We start from the raw sequence: 20,591 nt of genomic DNA, 5'->3' as shown, positions 1-20,591 counted from the left end.
AGACCTCCATTAACATTAATATCATAATCACCTGCATCGATCATACCTAGTGAATCTAAAGACTCAACACAACATATTCTTCATAACAAATAATACGTATAAAAATAACATACAACAGTGAAAATACTTTTACTTAAAATATCATTTTCGTGAAGATGCATAAACTTTAAACAAAAATATTTTCATGACGATGCATAAACTTAAATCATTCATCATTTTATTATAAACATTTACCTTTTTTTTTTCATTTAAGCATATACGTTTTCTTTTGATTGAATTTGGATTGTTAATTATGACTTTCGTATCATCATAAGGTCGATGGATGCATCTATCATATAACCACAATACTGGGCGGCAGGGACATCAGCGACACTCTCACACGTCAACTGAGCATTGGCCTATCATGATCATATGGAAATACGATCGTCAGGCTCTCTCTGGGGCCTTATCCCATAGACGGGCTCTCTGTGGGGTCTCCTCCCAAAAATGGGCTCCCTTTGGGGCCTCCTCCCGCAAATGGGCTCCCTCTGGGGCCTTTTCCCTCACGATATCCCCAATCATATTATCATAACATCATAATAGTCACAGTTACTTCACCTCCTCTAATGTTTCATATTATCACAACTTTACCAAAATCATCATAAAATATCATTTTTCTTTTGAAATGAAGCATGCAACATATCTTTTAATTTTCCATATTAAATAATAAAAAATCCAAAAACATTTAAAATTATCATTTTAACACATAAAACAGCATTCAGAGTAATGCCATGATGTTTACTATTTTCTAAGTGTAAAATGACTATTTTACCCCTAGACGTAAAAATCCTCGAATTTGACTTTATCTTAATTTCATTAACTCTAACATGTCCCAAATAATTATTTAAGCTTAAATTAAAATTCTCATAATTTTATTTAGCTTAAATACTTGACTTTTTAATTAATATTTAATTATTTGTTTTTTAAGGCGTTTTAATTCCGAATAATTTCAAACTTTAATATAAAATTCATAAATTCAAACTTAGACTTTTTACATTATTTTATCCCTCGTGAACCATGACTCGTCCACCATGATCCATGTTTCAATTTATTTTAAAAGGGAAAACCTTAAGCCTTCAACTAATCCCCTTCGAGCCATCTTGTTATTTCATCGAGCCAAGCTCGAGCTGACCAGAGCCACCCCTGGAACCTACTGTGGGGACCCGGAAGCTAATCCAGTTCTTAATCGTCATTGGGACTAATTAATCAATTATAATAAACAGGGTCTAATTTTTTTTAAAAAAATTACACAGCGGAAACATAATGTAATTAAATTCAAATTACATATTAAACATCACATATAACTATTGTATGATCTACAATAATCCGACAAGGTTAAACTACAAGTCAGTGCTGAATCCTAAGTTGCTTCAAAGCCCGGATCTCCACGCTATCTAGTCCAGCCTCGTTCTCTTCTCGACCCTGATCCTAGCCCACCTGTTGCCATGCACACATACAACCAAGACAACAGCCGGATAACTCCGGTGAGATATAAATATCCCAGTATAAATCATGTATACATGCAATCATATAAACAATATAAAAGCATAAAACAGCAAATCATATCCTATATCAAAATCATGACATGAATCAATAACAAGAATAAGTCATATTCTAAACATGTACCCTAATCCGGAACATGATTCAATATCAAGAATAAATTCTATTCTAAGCATGTACCAATATCAGGAACATAATTCAAATTCCATCGATACCAATCGATATAACTGTTACTCCAACTCGTGACTCTACGTTTTAGACTAGACTCAATCCTAGCCTAGGGATCCCGGTTTCCAGATGTGGTGATCCTATACCGAATTCCGTAATAGAAGGAACTCTGATCCTATTACTCGATATAACCAAATATGGTGTTCCTATATCGAATTCCGTAATAGAAGAAATTCCAATTCTATTTACTCGATATAACCAAACATCCGGTGTCCTGACCTAACCGTCATGGACTGTAGCTCCATCGCTAACATCCTATCTTGAGACATCGTGCAATGTGCCCGTGGCGATACCACCACTATCAGGTACTTCTGTCACAAGATTACTCGTCTAACACCTGTCATCTATAATTCAAGAGAATAAGTATATCAATCAACTCAATGCAAATATCAATGCAATAAAGTAAAGTATGTGATTTAGGGAAACTCGAGTCAAACCTCACTCGAGTTCACTCGAGTTGTGCAATCCCAACTCAACATTAATTTATACCTTTATCTTCTCGCTTAGAAGAAGAAGAAGAAGTCCCGACTCTATCTAGGTCCATTCCCAATCTGGTAATAACAATACCGAACAGATATAATATCAATAAACAACTCAATTCTGATCAATATTCAAATCAAAACACATAATCTGATCAATGTCGAATCAAGACACAATCCAATTCATATCGACAATATCACGATATAATCTAAGTCACAACTGAATCTGATCAATATCAATTCAACTGATGTTTTGACGGCATAACAATACTGTCTCGATAGCCCCGTCAACCCAAACATTACAGATATAATACCAGAATTCGAAAACAGCATCAGTACAACTCATAATCTCAATAACAATACAAATCTGATATGAATTCTCAGTCAAATCAATTCCAAAAATCATAACAATTACATAAACAGTCCGTTCTTTAATCTGACTTCGATTCTACGATATCTAACATATCTATATGAATCCTATTCAATTCTGACAATGACATAATTTCAAAGCATGTCCAAACGTAGCAAAACTTACGTCCAGTTGTAGCCTACGTCGATAGGATTACAGTACTGAAGTCGGATTCAAATTCTGACGGACGGATTTCTCACAAAAGGTGTAAGGATTTTCAACCCATATACAGGAACCTTTTCTCAATTCTTCTCTGAAATTGTGAGGGACGAACTTGTTATATACATATATATATATATATATCCAACTTGCATGATAGAGAAACGTGGCACATTTTCATGTTTTTCGATCGGCGCTAGCGGGCAGTTTCTGCCCAAGCATTTCCGTTTTGTACCTTGGCGCTCGGGCGGTCAAAATCTACCGCCCGGGCGCCACATCTGCTGCCCGAACATCACTACATTGGCGCTCGGGCGGTCATTTTCTACCGCTCGGGCGCCAATAGTTCTGCCCAAAACTTGTGTAATTTATATGCTTTGTCCAATCTGTTCTCGTAATAGCCCGTCTGTAATTATATCTATTTAATTCAATAATCCCATAACAAATTACGATAATCAAATTCTCGGGCATTACACCAACAGACTTGACCCCTATCTCGTAACTGAAGCCATGCAACCAGAGAAGCTCTCGGCCGAGGACCCTTAGCTGCCAAGGACTCTTCATGCGCGCATAGGACCTAGCCAACCGACCCAGCCCCTGAACCAGCCTCTTGTGCACCCACCTAGGACCCTAAGGACCTAATCTAGCCCAGCCCAAAGCCCCATGGCCAAGCGCTTCTTCCCATGCACAGCTGCACCGCTCTCGGGTGGGAGTGCTAGGACTCCCCCTAGCCCTCGACTCGAGTCCTAGCATGGCTAAGACTCCTTTCTTGACCCCTCACGTGACTCTAGCCTAGCCCTGGTCCAACCGAGACCCAAGCCAAGCAACAAGTCCCCCAACCGAGCGCCTATGATCATCAAACACAAAATTTGATTTCCATCTTTTCTGTTGTACGTGTGCAATAGGTTTTGTGTGATTTAGGACTCTTTAAAACATGTGAAAACCACCCTTAAACCTTTCATAATCATAGCAGCCCCTTTAACAACATAACAAACATGATTTTTCATCGAATTCAAGCCTTAACAATTGACATCTGACATAAAACCAAAAATATTTCATGTTGCAACTTGTTTTCCATGCAAACCAATTTTAAATAATTACTATGGTGTGAATGATGAGTGGAAAGGAGAATATGACATGCCCTTGCATTTTTAACGCAGGATTAAACGTTGACGATTGAAGAACGATGACACGAAGACGATGGCTTGATTTTTTCCTTGAAAAGTTTCGATCCTCGTTGTTGAATATGATGTGTGCGCCGTGAGTTTAGATGAAGAAGAAGTCGTGTGCTTTGTTGGAGGAAGGGAGCGTGACATAAAATGGGTTAAGGGGTAGGTTTAGGGTTATTTATAATTAATTAAAAAAACTAACCATGGCTTAGGCCCATTAATAATGTTACTTAGGCTCATTTAGTCCATTAGTGTTTAATTAAAAATTTTTGTTTACTAAAGTTTGTGAATTTATTAGCCGGGTTGCCAATACGTTCATATTTTTGTTGAAAAACCAACACAAATAAAAATTACGTCTCGGCGTATAAAATCATTTCAAAACTCCTTATTTTCAAAAATAAGAGAAATCATCAACCATATTTTAAATTATTAAAAACAATTATTTAATAAAAACTTTTTCTATTTTTTGGCTCTCGGTCTCCGTTCCTCGATCGCAACTCGAATAACCCTTAAAAATACATTTTAATATAACCATGTAGAAAATTATATTTTAAACATGTCAATATACACAACATAATTAATTTATTCAATTAAAATAATTAATTGAAATACACGAGGAATTTAATACCTTGTATTAATGTGGTTCGCGTGAACCTTTGAATTTTCGAACTTTACATAACAATATATTTGGCAACCAGGATTTGAGAAGATTTCATGGGATTTGGAATTGGATTTGGAAATTCAAGTATTGAAATTCCTTTTGGTGTTTGGTTTAAAATTTAAAAATGGTATTTACAAATACATTTCTTTTTTGGAGAAAAAAAAATTCGAATTTGGAATTTTAAAATTTTACTAAGCTACCCTTAGAAATCATATAAACATAAATAACCCAAAAAAGTTTAGAATTTAATGATTCTTCTCTATTATTTATGTTTGTCAATTCAAAAATTAATTATTATTTATTAATCATAGTGCACATAAAATAATAATTAAAAAAATCATCAAACAACTTCAAACTTTAACATAAAATTAATTATTAAACGTAAAAAGAGGCTTTGGTAATTACTATAATTTTTATTATATTAATCAGTAAATAACACACGAAACTTATAAAATTTAAACGAAATCTTTTTACTTCGAAAAAAAGTTAAAAGGAAAAAAAGTTTTAACCATGCATATGTAGGAATTTTTGGTGGAGAATGATTTGTTAATGAGAATAATGTGTTGGATAAAAAAGTAACTGTATGTTTTTAAAATCCAAATCCCACCAAATCTTATCAAATTTGATGGATTTTGATATACTCATCGAAATCCCATGAAATCTCATAAAATTCTAAACAAATTCGAATCTTTTTTTTTTGAATTAACTTGCCAAACAGTAAAAATAGGATTTTGAAATCCAAATCCCGTGAAATCCTCTCAAATCCTGGTTGCCAAACACACAGTAAACGTTATGAATTTAGAAAATGAGGACAAAAAATCAACAATAAAATACTAAAACTCTTAGTTACATGCGAAAAAAGTGCTTTTAGTCTATTTATATAATGGAAAATGGAATATTACATAATTCGTGGGAAAATCGAAATTTTTTTGGAGTTATTTTCCTTCTTCTTTACTTTCGGATACAACTTCCTTCTCTATGGAAGATTTTTTTTCGCCTCGTCGTAGATGTAAGCGCCTCTATAGTAAAAGATCATCGTCGGATTTAAATTTTTTCACATTCAAGATGAATAGCGAAGTAAAATAATTCTTTCAGAAAATTAACTCCTTCACATTATTATTTCTTATTATTGATTATTCCAATATACAATCAAAAGTTATTAATAAAAAAGAGGAATTTTTATATTTTGGCGAGATTTAGGGAGCTTAATCGGCCAATTCTATCCTCCTCCGGGAGATTTACTCCCTTTACTTTTTTTTCTTACACATGTCTTTTTTTTAATTATTATTATTAAATTTCACACTATTTTAACCAAAAATCAACCAAACTAATTTTGTTTCATGTATATAACATGTGTTATAATATTATTATTATTATTCTCAAATTTTAAAACTTAATATTTATATTTAAAAATTACGTGAAATTTTTATTTGATAGTAAAATTTTTATGTTTGAGGTTTGAGATTTTTATTTCTATTGTTTTTATTTTTGTGTTAGAATCATATAAATTGTAAAAAATCAATATTTTAAAATTTAATTATTATAAGAAATTCTATATTCTACCCATTTATAAACGCTAATAAAATTATTGTAACTATTTTTAAATGCTAGACATATATATTATTTAGTGACAGGGGGTAAATCTCCCGGAGTAGGATAGAATTGGCCAGCTTAATCAAATAACAATGTGTTGTCAAGATAGTGGGAAGAAAAAAATATTTGACAAAAGAACTGAAGAAAACATATGCTTGCTGTAAAAATTTATTGGCAATTTCCTCTAAAATTATTGTGAGTTCCCATTGGGCCGCTTCATCTCTACCTTCCTTGTGGAACCACACAATCAAACTACTCTGCCTTTCCTTTTCGTCCCCACCTTCGGACAAGAATCTCAACTCATGAGGCCGACTTCCGGAAAACACGCAGCGGCGGCGGAGGAGCATCAGCATCAGCGCCACCTCTCTTACTCCACGAGGAAGTCTAAGAAACTCGAAATCAGAACCACCCTTCAATCTTTGAAAGCTCACATCTCTTCGCACCGCTGGGCCTGGCTCACCGCAACGATCTCATTGCAGCTCTTACTAGTCCTTCTCCTCATCCGTGCCTCTCCGCCGCCGCCGCCGCCCCCTACCATCCTTCCCTCACCCCAGCACCGACAAATCGAAACCACGTCACATACCGGACCAGATGGCGTCTGCCAATTCGGAAGAGTGTACATCTACGATCTGCCCCCGATGCTCAACGAAGAACTCCTCCAAAACTGCCACGAAATCGATCCGTGGAGCTCCCGCTGCAACGCCGTGTCAAACGACGGATTTGGGCCTCCGGCGGTGGGTTTGAACGACGTCGTCCCACGGAATCTTACCTCAGCTTGGTACTGGACCGATATGTATTCAGCAGAAGTCATATACCATGAAAGAATGAAGAATCACATCTGCAGGACGATGAATCAAGATGAAGCCACGGCGTTTTACATCCCTTTCTACGCAGGACTCGCTGTGGGCAGGTATTTATGGTTCAATTACACTTCGAAAGATCGCGATTTTCACAGCGTAACTATGTTGAACTGGGTTAAGAATCAAACCCCGTGGATGAAATCAAATGGGTCGGATCATTTCATCGTGTTGGGTCGATTAACTTGGGATTTTCGAAGATTAACTGACAACGACAATGAATGGGGAACAAGATTCATTTACATGCCATTGATGAAAAATGTTCTTAAGTTATCAGTTGAAAGAAGTCCGTGGGATCTATTAGAAATCAGTATCCCATATCCTACTGCCTTCCACCCTCGATCCGAATCGGATATCTGCATTTGGCAGGATTTCATCCGTTCTAGAAAACGATCCAGCTTACTTACATTTGTGGGGGCGACCCGCAAGAAAATCAAGAATGATTTCAGGACTGTGCTTATGTCGTACTGTAAAAATGAATCAAGCTGGTGTCAAGTAGTTGACTGCGCTGTAACTCGATGTTACGACGGAGCACCGGCTATACTGGAGGGGTTCTTGGATTCAGATTTCTGTATGCAGCCTAAAGGAGATGGATCAACAAGAAGATCCGCATTTGATTGTATGTTAGCAGGTACAATCCCGGTGTATTTTTGGAGAGGAAGCTTCGAGAATCAATTTGAATGGCACTTACCTGCTGCATATGATAAATATTCAGTATTTATTGATAATAATGATGTGAGAAATGATAGCTCGATAATCAAGAAAATTTTGCAGAAATATAGTATAGAAGAAGTGAAGAAAATGAGGGAGAGGATTATTGATTTTGTGCCAAAGTTTTTGTATTCAAGGTCTAATGTGAATTTGGGGAAATATGTTGATGCATTTGATATTGCCATGGATGAAGTCTTGATAAGGTTTAGCAGACAGAAGATGTTCTCCAACCACGATCAATGATCTTTTAGACCTTCAGAGATTGAAGCTCAAAGTGTCGGGTAAGTAAAGCCACCGCAAATTTGGTTTTTCTTCCTTCCAGGTAGCCAGTTATGTGTTGAATCTTCGATAGTTTAAGCTATAAGTGTTGTTAAAGCCACCGAGCTGTTGTTCTGTACCATGATTTAGACCTTCGAAGTTGCCATTTATGCGCTGAATCTCCGGAAGTTGAAGCTAGAAGTGTTGTAAAAGTCTCTGGTTATCTTTTAGACCTTCTCGGAAACTAAAGCTAGAAGTGTCGTAAAAGTTAATGGATTTTTTGCTTTCTACCATCTTTAGACCTTCTATATTGAAGTTAGTGATTCTATGGGATTATTGCTTTTTATGATCTTTTACACCTTTGAAATTGAAGAAAAGTTGCAGGCTAAATGTATCCTCAAGTTGATCCCGAATCCATGGAGACTTGGTGTGGGGACATCGTATTCTCGTACCCAAGGCGCAGCGGAAGTTTAATAATTTTGTTTTTAGGCGTCGTGTGTTCAAAACGTTCATAGGATGTTCTAAAATTTATACCTTCACGTTTTAACGCTTGGACTCCAAACTAATTACGGTGTTTAGGCGGATATAGTTTTTCTTGTAATTCCATGCGAACGGAGATTCAATGTTAATCGTTTAATTAGGTCTACGATCAGAAGCTTTGTTCCTCGTTTGGATTACACTAGAAATCACAAGCGATTTGTGCGTTGAGACTGTAGCCTCTGAATTTCCAAAATCCGGAGATGAAGCAGCGCATCTGTGGAAGAAAGGAGGTGGCCGAAATTTTCACAAAATTTTTCTTTTAAAGTGGTCGTGAGTTACATGGTTCATAAACATGGATTTTTGCTTAATTTTGGTAATTGATTCTTAATCAAATGTTAACTAATAATGTTGATTCTTAATCAAATACTAGCTACCGAGGCACACGCAATGCGTGTGTTATGAATATATGAGACTAATATATTAAACTTTCATGAATTTACAACACCATGATAGTAAAAAAATTTGTACTTGATCCATAAAAAACAAGGGATTCCAAAGCTTAAATAAATATGTCAAACTCAATTTGTTAACTAACATAATATAAATGCTGATTAAAAAATAATATATTTTTGAAGCAGTAATATCATCTAATGTGAATAATGATAAACTTCAAAGTAAAATAAATAAATAAATAGTCAAAAAATTGTTTAAAAAATATGAGAATATCATTAAAAGTTCAGATTTTGATATCAGAACTCTGTTAGATCTTGAAACATTTGAGTTTAAAATCTACCAACCAAAATGTAAATTTGTCTGTAAAATTATAATAAAACAATATTTAAGAAGCCATAATATAATGATTTAGTGAATTTCTTGAGAAATATGAGAGATTATATAATGGGATCTTGAAGCTCATAAAAAATATATTATCTCACCTGCAAGATCAAAACGAACAAACGAATTTGATATGACCACTAATATAAAGCAACATAATAAATCATAGATCATAAACTAATTCATTGTTAAAAACAAACCAGATGAAGATGGTGCGAATAGATTTTATCCATTGAATTGAGTATGTCATTTATACAAATACTTTGTTTGCAACCAATATCTTTCAGCTTTTGAGAAAAAAACAGAAAGGCAATTCATAATCAACAAAAAAAAAATTCAACTTAAACCAACAATAAAAAAATCATAGAAAGTTTAGAAGCAATGCAAAAAATGGTTATTCGGGAGGCGTGATAAGATAGAGGATGAGAAATAGATAATCATGGACATAGATAAAAACATGGACATAATACATGATTTCATGTATAGCTGAACGTGGTTGAACAGAGATAATGGAATTTATTAGCATCCCTCAAATTCTAACATTGAAACATATAGCATGTACTTAATGTATCGTAACTATTTGTACATAATGTTTTTTTTTAAAAAAAAAATTAGAAAAAAGAGAGTTGACTTACTCACACTTAACTATTCTCTATTAGATAGCAGTATGTCTTTGAAAACCACGTTTCTTGAATTGAGTACCCAATTTCTTCAAATACTTTGTTTTCAACCAGTATCCTTCAGCTTTTGAGAAAAAAACACCAAGTCAATTCATAATCAGCAAAAAATTCAACTTAAACCAACAAACAAAAAATCATAATTAATATGTTAATCCATTAGGCACTACCCATGTACTATTTAAATTTGATTCAATAAATATAGAAAGTTTAGTACCCATGTCAAAAATGGTTATTCAGGAGACATGATAAGATAGAAGATGAGAAATAGAGAATCATGGGCAGAGATAATGTAATGCCCCGAAAATTTAAATGTTCACACGAACCACATGCACGTAAATTATTAAATTCCTTTGTATTTTAATTAAATGTTTTAATTGCATGAATTAATTATGTTGTGCATATTTACATGTTTAAAATATATTTTTCTACATGCTTGCATTAAAATTTAGTTTTAAAGGATATTCGAGTTGCTATTGAGGAACAGAGACCGATGACTGAAAAATAGAAAATGTTTTTATTAAATAATTGTTTTTAATTATTTTAAATTAAGGGTGATGCTTTTTCTTATTTTTTTGAAAATAAGGGGTTTTGAGGTGATTTAATATGCCGGGACATAATTTTATCGGTGTTGGATTTTTAACAAAAACACACTCCCACTTCGACACACAACTCACGCCCCCTTTTCTGAAAAACTCCTCCAATACATACGACAGCACACACATAATATTTTGAAGTGGAATTTTCGATTATTCAAGGGAAGCATCAAAGCCATGGTCTCCTCGACCCCGTTCTTCGTCGTCAACGTATATTCGTGCGTAAATTACGCAAAGGCACGCCATATTCTTTCTTTCAAACATCTATCACACCATAGTATCTTATTTAATTGAATTTTCATGGAAAACAAGTGCATCATGAAACAATTTTCGTTTTTGTGGCATATGTCAATTTTAAAGCTTGTATTTTCATCCAAAATCATGTTTAATATGATATAAAGGGGCTGCCATGATTAGGATAGGGTTGAGGTTGATTTTACATGTTTTAGAGAGTCCCAATTTACACCAATATGCTGCAAACGTGAATAAGAACAAGCTAGATGCCATCGGGTAGCATGGGGTTTGAGGGGCACGGGTTATGGACTTGGATGCTTGGCTTGGCATTGGTGGGGACCAGGGCTTGGCTAGTGTCCTTGAAGGGTCGGGGGCAGGGTGCTAGCCATGCTAGGACCCGAGTTAATAGGGCTGGGAGGAGTCCTAGCAAGCCAGGACTCCACGCGAGAAGCATGGGAGAGATGTGCAGGTACATCAACTTGTGCATGGTGAAGGAGCTCGGCCAGAGGGCTTGGGCTGGGTTAAGCTAGGTCCCTTAGGGTCTAGAGAAGGTGGTCCAGGGTTGGGATAGGGGCTGGTGCGGCTGGGTCGCTGCTGGCTCAAGGGAAAAGAGGGAACCGTGAGGGAAAGCCATCAAGCGTGAGGTTGTTGTGCAGAGTTCAGATGGCTCGCTACTCTTGTTCAGGGGCTGGGCTTGGTTAGGGTGGGTCTGGGCGTTGTTTAGGGTCGGTAAGGGTCATGGGTGGCCAATGGGTAAGGGCTGGTAGTGTCCCAAGGCGGCTAGGAAACCTATTACACTTAGAACACTACAAACGCACACACTCATGTACTTGGGGTCAGTTTCAAGGAGTGATTGTGCGACTTAGGGGCTGGTTCTTGGGCTCGAGGCTGGTCTGTAGGGTTCCTATATTGGTTGGCTTGGGTTGGCTTGGGTGGCTCGGGCGTGGCTCGAGTAAATTAGGAGTTGGCTCGGGTGGTTCGGTTATGTGTCAAAAATGAAAATTAAAGAACAAAAATTGAATCCATGGGTCCACGGGTGTGGCTCATGACTTGGAAGGGTAGAATAAATCATAAAAAGGTTATGTGAAAAATTTGGGATCAAAATAACGAGTTTTGGATTTATTCGGGATTTAATCGACGCACGAAACGGTAATTAACGAGTTAATTGAAACGCCTAGTTTTAAGATTTGTAAAATTATGAAAAATTAGGTTTAAGCTTAAATAATTATTATAAATCTAAGTTTTAATTTTGTAATTTTACATTAAGGTTTGGTTTAATTCGAGATTAAAATGCATTAATACGTCACATTTAAAGATTTATTTAAAAGTCCTCGTTTTAAGTTAAATAAAAATATGAGAAAATTCATGTAGGCTTAAATAATTAATTGGGACATGTTAGAGTCAATGAAATTAGAAAATGTCAAAAACGTGAAATTTTACGTCCAGGGGTAAAACGATCTTTTTACACCTAAAAATTAGTAAACGTCATGCCAGTGTCCTGAACGCTATTTTATATGCTAATATGATTATTTTCAATGATTATGGATGTTTATATGTCAATTTTAAATGTTTATGGATTTTTAAGATAATATGTTTATTGTTTTATGATTTAATATGTTAAAACGTTTATTTTAAATATTTATGATTTAAATGTTTATTTTAAAGGTTTATGATGTTAAAATATTTATTTTAAAATTTTCATGGATGTTTATAATTTTTAATATGTTAAATTATGATTTTTAAATGTCTATGAGTTTTATGATTTAAATTGGACATTTAAAAGATATGTTGCATGTTTGCTTTCAAAATAAAATAATATTATAGGCGTGTTTTTATTAAGTGATGAAAATACGACATGTTGAAGGATGTGAAGGATTGTGACTACTACATGTTGGAGATATCGTGAGGGTTATGGTCCCAGTGAGAGCCCGACGATCGTTTTTCCTTGGATACGGATACGAATACGAATACGAATACGTGATACAAATACGAATATGTTAATACGTTGGCCAAGGCCCAGTTGACGGGTGAGAGTGTCGCTGGTGTCCCCGCCGCCCAGTACTATGGTTTTCTTTAGATGGATCCATCGCCCAATACGTTTAAGAATACGAGTTACAATCACGATCTGAATTCAACATACATGAACATGAATATGAATATGTTAATATGAATATGAATATGAGGACATGAATATGTTGATATGAATATGAATATGTTTATGTTTATATGAAAATGTTTATGCATAAGATTATGAAAATGTTTTTATTTAAAAGTTTTACGCCATGAAAATGTTTACGAAAATATTTATGTTTATACATCTTCATGAAAATGATATTTTAAGTGTAAGTATTTTTCACTGTTATATGTTAACTGTATTACATATTACTCGTTATCAAGAATATGACGTGTTGAGTCTTTAGACTCACTAGGTGTGATTGATGCATGTGATATTGATTATGAATATGATAATGGAGGTCTTGATGGTTGACTTTGCTGGACTGAAGGTGCACATAACCCGAGGACCGACGCTAGTTTCCGCACTAGTTATGATTTATGATTTTAAGTAATGTTAAAGATTTTTTTAGTCTTTTATTTATGTTATGAGAGATTTTTTAGAGGTTATATATGGACTATACTTTTCGAATAATGTTTTTAGGTTGGTAAAATGTTTGACGATTTTATGCTTTAAAATATTTTCCTGTTGATTTCTAAATGGCAGTTGGATGTTTATTTTTATAATGATATCAAAAATATTTTATGGTTCGGCCGATGCTAAGTGAGGTTTTAAAAAAAAATAAAAATTTCTAGCACGTTTTAAGGAAAAAAAATAGCAGACGTTTCAGTTGGTATCAAGGCAAATGTCCTGTAAAGGGTTGTGCCACCATCAGCGTCTGGAAGATCAGTCGTCAAGCCTCAATTTGTAAGATTGCATGCTTTATGTGATTTTTTGATGTTACATGCATAAGTACATGGCTTATATGTTCACGTCACATGTTTAATAGCATTATGATAATAAATGTTTTATATGCTCTAGAACTTTTATACGTGATACGATATGAATTAAGAAACTATTTGATTTCAACGCATGTTGGCTTTGTGGTGGAATTGGACGATGTTGATTTTTGGGTTTTAGTATTGATGTTATATTTTTTGGGTAATAAGTTAATCATGAATATTATGAATGCTATGGGACACGTGATTTTCTAAGAAAATATTATGATCCATGATTACTAGTCGAATTGATTTTTGGGTAAATAAGTTTAAATTTATCGAAATTATGTTATGGGAAACCCGTAGAGAAGAATTAGGAATGCCAAGAACTTATGGTTTAATCGTAGGATTTTCGAAATTAAGGACCAATTAAGATAATTTTTGAGGAAAATAAGAATTTATTTTTGCAATTGCTAAGGAATTTGGGAACTAGTTTAGCAATAAGAACAAATTAAATGGGTTAAATAGTAAGAATTTTGAGGATTTAGACTTTTTAAGAATATATGGAACCTTGAGATATCATGGTTATAAGTGTTATAAAGAATGTTAATCAAGGATTTTTAAGATTGAATCAATATTAGGCTTGAAAATCTAAGCGTTAGCGGACGTGTTTGGGATTTTAAGATTGAAATCTGATAAGTTTATGAAAATTTTGGGAATAAAATAAGAAAAATAATATACGATAAGTATGGTCATCCATATTTTTATTGGAAATTGTAAGAAATGTTGAAATTCGAGATTATAATAGTAATATTACTAAGTTATTATGGATCTTTTTAAGTTGCAATTCGAAAATAAAGATTTAGAAGGAAAATTTAATTGGGATCAAGGAGACGTAAGGACATTCTAGAACTTAAGTTTTATCAGAGTAGCGCAGGAGAAGCGTGGATTTTTTAGATACAAGAACTAAGTCTAAAATTTTGATTATCGAGGATAAGCGAATTTCGAGGACGAAATTCAATTTAAGGGAGGAAGATTGTAATGCCCCGAAAATTTAAAGGTCCACATGAACCACATGCACGCAAATTATTAAATTCCTTTGTATCTTAATTAAATGTTTTAATTGCATGAATTAATTATGTTGTGCATATTTGCATGTTTAAAATATATTTTTCTACGTGGTTGCATTAAAATGTAGTTTTAAAGGATATTCGAGTTGCGATCGAGGAACGGGATCGAGGAACGGAGACCGATGGCTGAAAAATAGAAAATGTTTTTATGAAATAATTGTTTTTAATTATTTTAAATTAAGGGTGATGCTTTTTTCTTATTTTTTTGAAAATAAGGGGTTTTGAGGTGATTTTATACGTCGGGATATAATTTTTATCGATGTTGGATTTTAACAAAAACGCAAACGTTTTAACAATCCGACTAATAAATTCACAAACTTATTTAAACAAAATTATTTTTAAGATGTTAATTAAACTTTAATCAAGTACTAATGGACCTAATTACATTCTTAATGGGCCTAAGCTTGTTTAAGGGATTAATTAGTATATAATACATGAAAACCCTCCCACTTCGACACACAACTCACGCCCCCTTTTCTGAAAAACTCCTCCCATACACACGACAACGCACACATAATATTTTGAAGTGGAATTTTCGGTTATTCAAGGGAAGCATCAAAGCCATGGTCTCCTCGACCCCGTTCTTCGTCGTCAACGTATATTCGTGCGTAAATTACGCAAAGGCACGCCATATTCTTTCTTTCAAACATCTATCACATCATAGTATCTTATTTAATTGAATTTGCATGGAAAACAAGTGCATCATGAAACAATTTTCGTTTTTGTGGCATATGTCAATTTTAAAGCTTGTATTTTCATCCAAAATCATGTTTAATATGATATAAAGGGGCTGCCATGATTAGGATAGGGTTGAGGTTGATTTTACATGTTTTAGAGAGTCCCAATTTACACCAATATGCTGCAAACGTGAATAAGAACAAGCTGGATGCCATCAGGGTAGCATGGGGTTTGAGGGGCACGGGTTATGGACTTAGATGCTTGGCTTGGCATTGGGGACCAGGGCTTGGCTAGGGTACTTTAAGGGTCGAGGTCAGGGTGCTAGCCATGCTAGGACCCGAGTTAAGAGGGATGGGAGGAGTCCTAGCAAGCTAGGACTCCACGCGAGAAGCATGGGAGAGATGCGCAGGTACAACAACTTGTGCATGGTGAAGGAGCTCGGCCAGAGGGCTTGGGCTGGGTTAAGCTAGGTACCTTTAGGGTCTAGAGAAGGTGTTCCAGGGTTGGGATAGGGGCTGGTGCGGCTGGGTCGCTGCTGGCTCAAGGGAAAACAGGGAACCGTGAGGGAAAGCGATCAAGCGTGAGGTTATTGTGCAGAGTTCAGATGGCTCGCTGCTCTTGTTCAGGGGCTGGGCTTGGTTAGGCTGGATCTGGGCATGGTTTAGGGTCGTAAGGGTCATGGGTGGCCAATGGGTAAGGGCTGGTAGTGTCCCAAGGCGGCTAGGAAACCTATTACACTTAGAACACTACAAACGCACACACTCATGTACTTGGGGTCAGTTTCCCGGAGTGATTGTGCGACTTAGGGGCTGGTTCTTGGGCTCGGGGCTGGTCAGTAGGGTTCCTATATGGGTTGGCTTGGGTTTGGCTCGAGGTGGCTCGGACGTGGCTCGAGTAAATTAGGAGTTGGCTCGGGTGGTTCGGTTATGTGTCAAAAACGAAAATTAAAGAACAAAAATTGAATCCATGGGTCCACGGGTGTGGCTCATGACTTGGAAGGGTAGAATAAATCATAAAAAGGTTATATTAAAAATTTGGGATCAAAATAACGAGTTTTGGATTTATTCGGGATTTAATCGGCGCACGAACATCTAATTAACGAGTTAATTGAAACGTCTAGTTTTAAGCTTTGTAAAATTATAAAGTTTAAGCTTAAATAAATATTATAAATCTAAGTTTTTAATTTGGGAATTTTACATTAAGGATTGGTTTAATTCGAGATTAAAATGCATTAATACGTCACATTTAAAGATTTATTTAAAAGTCCTCGTTTTATGTTAAATAAAAATATGAGAAAATTAATGTAGGCTTAAATAATTATTTGTGACATGTTAGAGTCAATGAAATTTAGAAAATGTCAAAAACGTGAAATTTTACGTGCATGGGTAAAACGGTCTTTTTACACCTAAAAATTAGTAAACGTCATGGAAGTGTCCTGAACACTGTTTTATATGCTAATATGATTATTTCATTGATTATAGATGTTTATATGTTAATATGTCAATTTTAAATGTTTATGGATTTTTAAGATAATATGTTTATTGTTTTATGATTTAATATGTTAAAACGTTTATTTTAAATATTTATGATTTAAATGTTTATTTTAAACGTTTACGATGTTAAAATATTTATTTTAAAATGTTCATGGATGTTTATAATTTTTAATATGTTAAATTATGATTTTTAAATGTCTATGATTTTTATGACTTAAATTAGGCATTTAAAAGATATGTTGCATGCTTGGTTTCAAAATAAAATAATATTATAGGCGTGTTTTTATTAAGTGATGAAAATACGACATGTTGAAGGATGTGAAGGATTGTGACTACTACATGTTGGAGATATCATGAGGGTTATGGTCCCAGTGGGAGCCCGACGATCGTGTTTCCTTGGATATGGATATGAATACGAATACGAATTTGTTAATACGTTGGCCAAGGCCCAGTTGACGGGTGAGAGTGTCGCTGGTGTCCCCGCCACCCAGTATTGTGGTTTTCTTTAGATGGATACATTGCCCAATACGTTTAAGAATACTATTCACAATCACGATCTGAATGAAACATACACGAACATGAATATGAATATGTTATTATGAATATGAATATGAGGACATGAATATGTTGATATGAATATGGATATGTTTATGTTTATATGAAAATGTTTATGCATATGATTATGAAAATGTTTTTATTTAAAAGTTTTACACATCATAAAAATATTTACGAAAATATTTATGTTTATGCATCTTCATGAAAATTATATTTTAAGTATAATTATTTGTCACTGTTATATGTTAACTGTATTACATATTACTCGTTATCAAGAATATGACGTGTTGAGTCTTTAGACTCACTAGGTGTGATTGATGCAGGTGATATTGATTATGAATATGATAATGGAGGTCTTGATGGTTGACTTTGTTGGACTGAAGGTGCACATAACCCGATGACCGACGCTAGTTTTCCGCACTAGTTATGATTTATGATTTTAAGTAATGTTAAAGATTTTTTTAGTCTTTTATTTATGTTATGAGAGATTTTTGAGAGGTTATAGTATGAGCTATACTTTTCGAATAATGTTTTTAGGTTGGTAAAATGTTTGATGATTTTATGCTTTAAAATATTTTCCTGTTGATTTCTAAATGGCAGTTGGATGTTTATTTTTATAATGATGTTAAAAATATTTTATAGTTCGGCCGATGCTAAGTGAGGTTTTTAAAAAAAATAAAAATTTCTAGCACGTTTTAAGAAAACGAATAGCAGATGTTTCAGATAAATACATGGACATAATACATGGTGCCACATATAGCCGACTGTGGTTGAACAGAGATAATGGAATTTATCAGCACCCCCCAAATTCTAATTATTTGTACATAATGTTTTTTAAAAAAATTACAATAAATAGAATTGACTTACTTACACTTTATCATTCTGCATTATATAGCAATACGTCTTTGAAAACCACGTTTCTTGTGAATACACCAGATTGATGCTCTAAATTCTCGTCTTTTACCAAATTTTTTGTAGAATTTTGTGAGACTCCTCTTGAAAGTGCCGCATATAGCTGACCGTGGCTGAACACATGGTTACACAAAAATATGCCAATATTTGGGATTGTTTGACATTGTGCTTTGTTTATTGTCTCAGCAAAACTAAGCCTTATGGGAAACTGTCGACGTGTGAACTCAAATGGTAATCCAAAATTATCTTCACTTTTCAAACGCATTCTATGTAGAAGAATCTGGTATCCTTGTGAGGACCTGTAATGATCTCAGCATGTATAAAATTTCGACCAAGACCGCGGCATATTAACCTTGTTCCATTGTATAGACCAAGTTCGGGCGCAACATTTTTCAAGAGCATGATAGGAGTTCCTACTTTCAATATGATTTTATATGGTGGCAAACAACTTGGACTAAGGGAATTCAGAAATTCTTCTTGAAAAAGGTTGTGATTGTCGTCTTCTACACTGTCCCAAGAGGTATAATCTTTTTCCTCTCCAGAAAACTTGAGAATGAGAATTTGATTAATATTGTCCACATCAACATTTTTTGGTGTGATGATGGCTCTATCAACCATATAGTTTTCATCGTGAACATGATTTATCATATTAGGAAAAACATAATCAATCGACATCTGAATTGATTGTTCTCCTTCCCATGGTATGATAATTGAATCTGGTAATTTTATGAAATCACGATTCACAGTATGTTGCAATCCATCACCTATGCGCAAGAGAAATTGCGAGAATTCAATGTCTTGAACATATCTCATATTTTGTTGATGCCAGAATGTTGACCTTGAAATACTTGCAGCAATTTGTTCTGCCTTTGACCCTCGTTTAACAACTAGTAACACTTGTCAAAAATCACCACCAAAAGCCATTATCTTCCCTCCAAATACTATTTGATTTTCCATAATATCTTGGAAACTCTTATTGACGGATTCAAAACCATGGCGATTTGCCATTGGAGCCTCGTCCCATACTATAACTGATGCATGCCTTATTAGATCTGCAAGTTCTGTCTATTTTTTTATTTTGCACAGTGTTGATGCGGTTGGAATTTGAAAACGTGAATGCGTAGTTCTTCCACCTGGCAACAGTGTCGCATCTATTCCAGATTTTGCTACCGCAATTATAATTTTACCCATTTTTCTCAAATGTGCCAACATTGAGCGGTATAAATGAGTCTTACCCGTACCTCCTGGACCATCAATGAAGAAAAGTTTTGATTGGTTGTGCATAATACTTTCTATGATTGTGTCAAATGCAATCCTCTGCTGAGCATTCAAACGTTCAATAGATATCAAATCATTATCAGAAATATGATAAGAAAGCTCGTCCTCAATTATTCTCTGTAGCGGCGTGTTTTCCAAAAACTCAGCACTTATTTGATGGCAAATCAAAAATCATCTAATTTTTTTGTTTGTATTGATGCAACAACCTTCGTATCTCAAGCAATAAATTATTGATGATTAAGTTACTTGATGAAATTTCTCTACCATAATCTTCACACATGCAAGGATGGAACTCATCACAGAGTTCTCGAACTATTGTTTGTTGATAGAACACCAGTATGGATACAAATAACCTTCTTAATGAAGATAACATTTTAACAGAACGTGCTTCTTCCAAACATTGTTTTACATAATCATCATGTTGGAGAAGTCCTCTCATTTGAGCAGACTCCTTAAATATTGAATATGTTACCCCATTTACAGTCATCAGATCCTCCAAAGATGTTGGGCCCCGGACGTGGTTTAAAAGGATACGGAGATAAAACCTCTCACATTCAGATGGTGACCCAACATATACTCTTCCAACTACTTTATGGTTGCTTCTTCGATGAATCCATTTTTTTCCAGATTTTATCCACGTGTCTCGATATAAATACTTTTCAGTCAAGTCCGGATCACAATTTATTTTGAAAAATTCTGTAAGAAGTCTTCGACTTGTCATCATCTGCTAGTA

At 34.6% G+C, this 20,591-nt stretch overlaps 1 protein-coding gene across 1 annotated transcript; it reads left to right on the top strand.

Moving 5' to 3' along the window:
• The first annotated feature begins 6,430 nt into the window (after positions 1-6,430).
• LOC140814238 (xyloglucan galactosyltransferase XLT2-like) lies at positions 6,431-8,416 on the top strand. The gene has a single exon (XM_073173157.1). It carries the CDS (start codon positions 6,537-6,539, stop codon positions 8,043-8,045), a length of 1,509 nt encoding a protein of 502 aa, XP_073029258.1. The 5' UTR covers positions 6,431-6,536; the 3' UTR covers positions 8,046-8,416.
• Positions 8,417-20,591: the final 12,175 nt, after the last annotated feature.

The sequence above is a fragment of the Primulina eburnea genome, chromosome 15, assembly GCF_022965805.1.
Source record: "Primulina eburnea isolate SZY01 chromosome 15, ASM2296580v1, whole genome shotgun sequence".
In the NCBI taxonomy this organism is placed as follows: Eukaryota; Viridiplantae; Streptophyta; class Magnoliopsida; order Lamiales; family Gesneriaceae; genus Primulina; species Primulina eburnea.
This window is presented reverse-complemented; position numbering and strand designations above follow the sequence as displayed.

Excerpts from the sequence above, each read along its gene's own strand:
- LOC140814238 (XM_073173157.1), top strand. The coding sequence starts at position 6,537 with ATGAGGCCGACTTCCGGAAAACACGCAGCGGCGGCGGAGGAGCATCAG.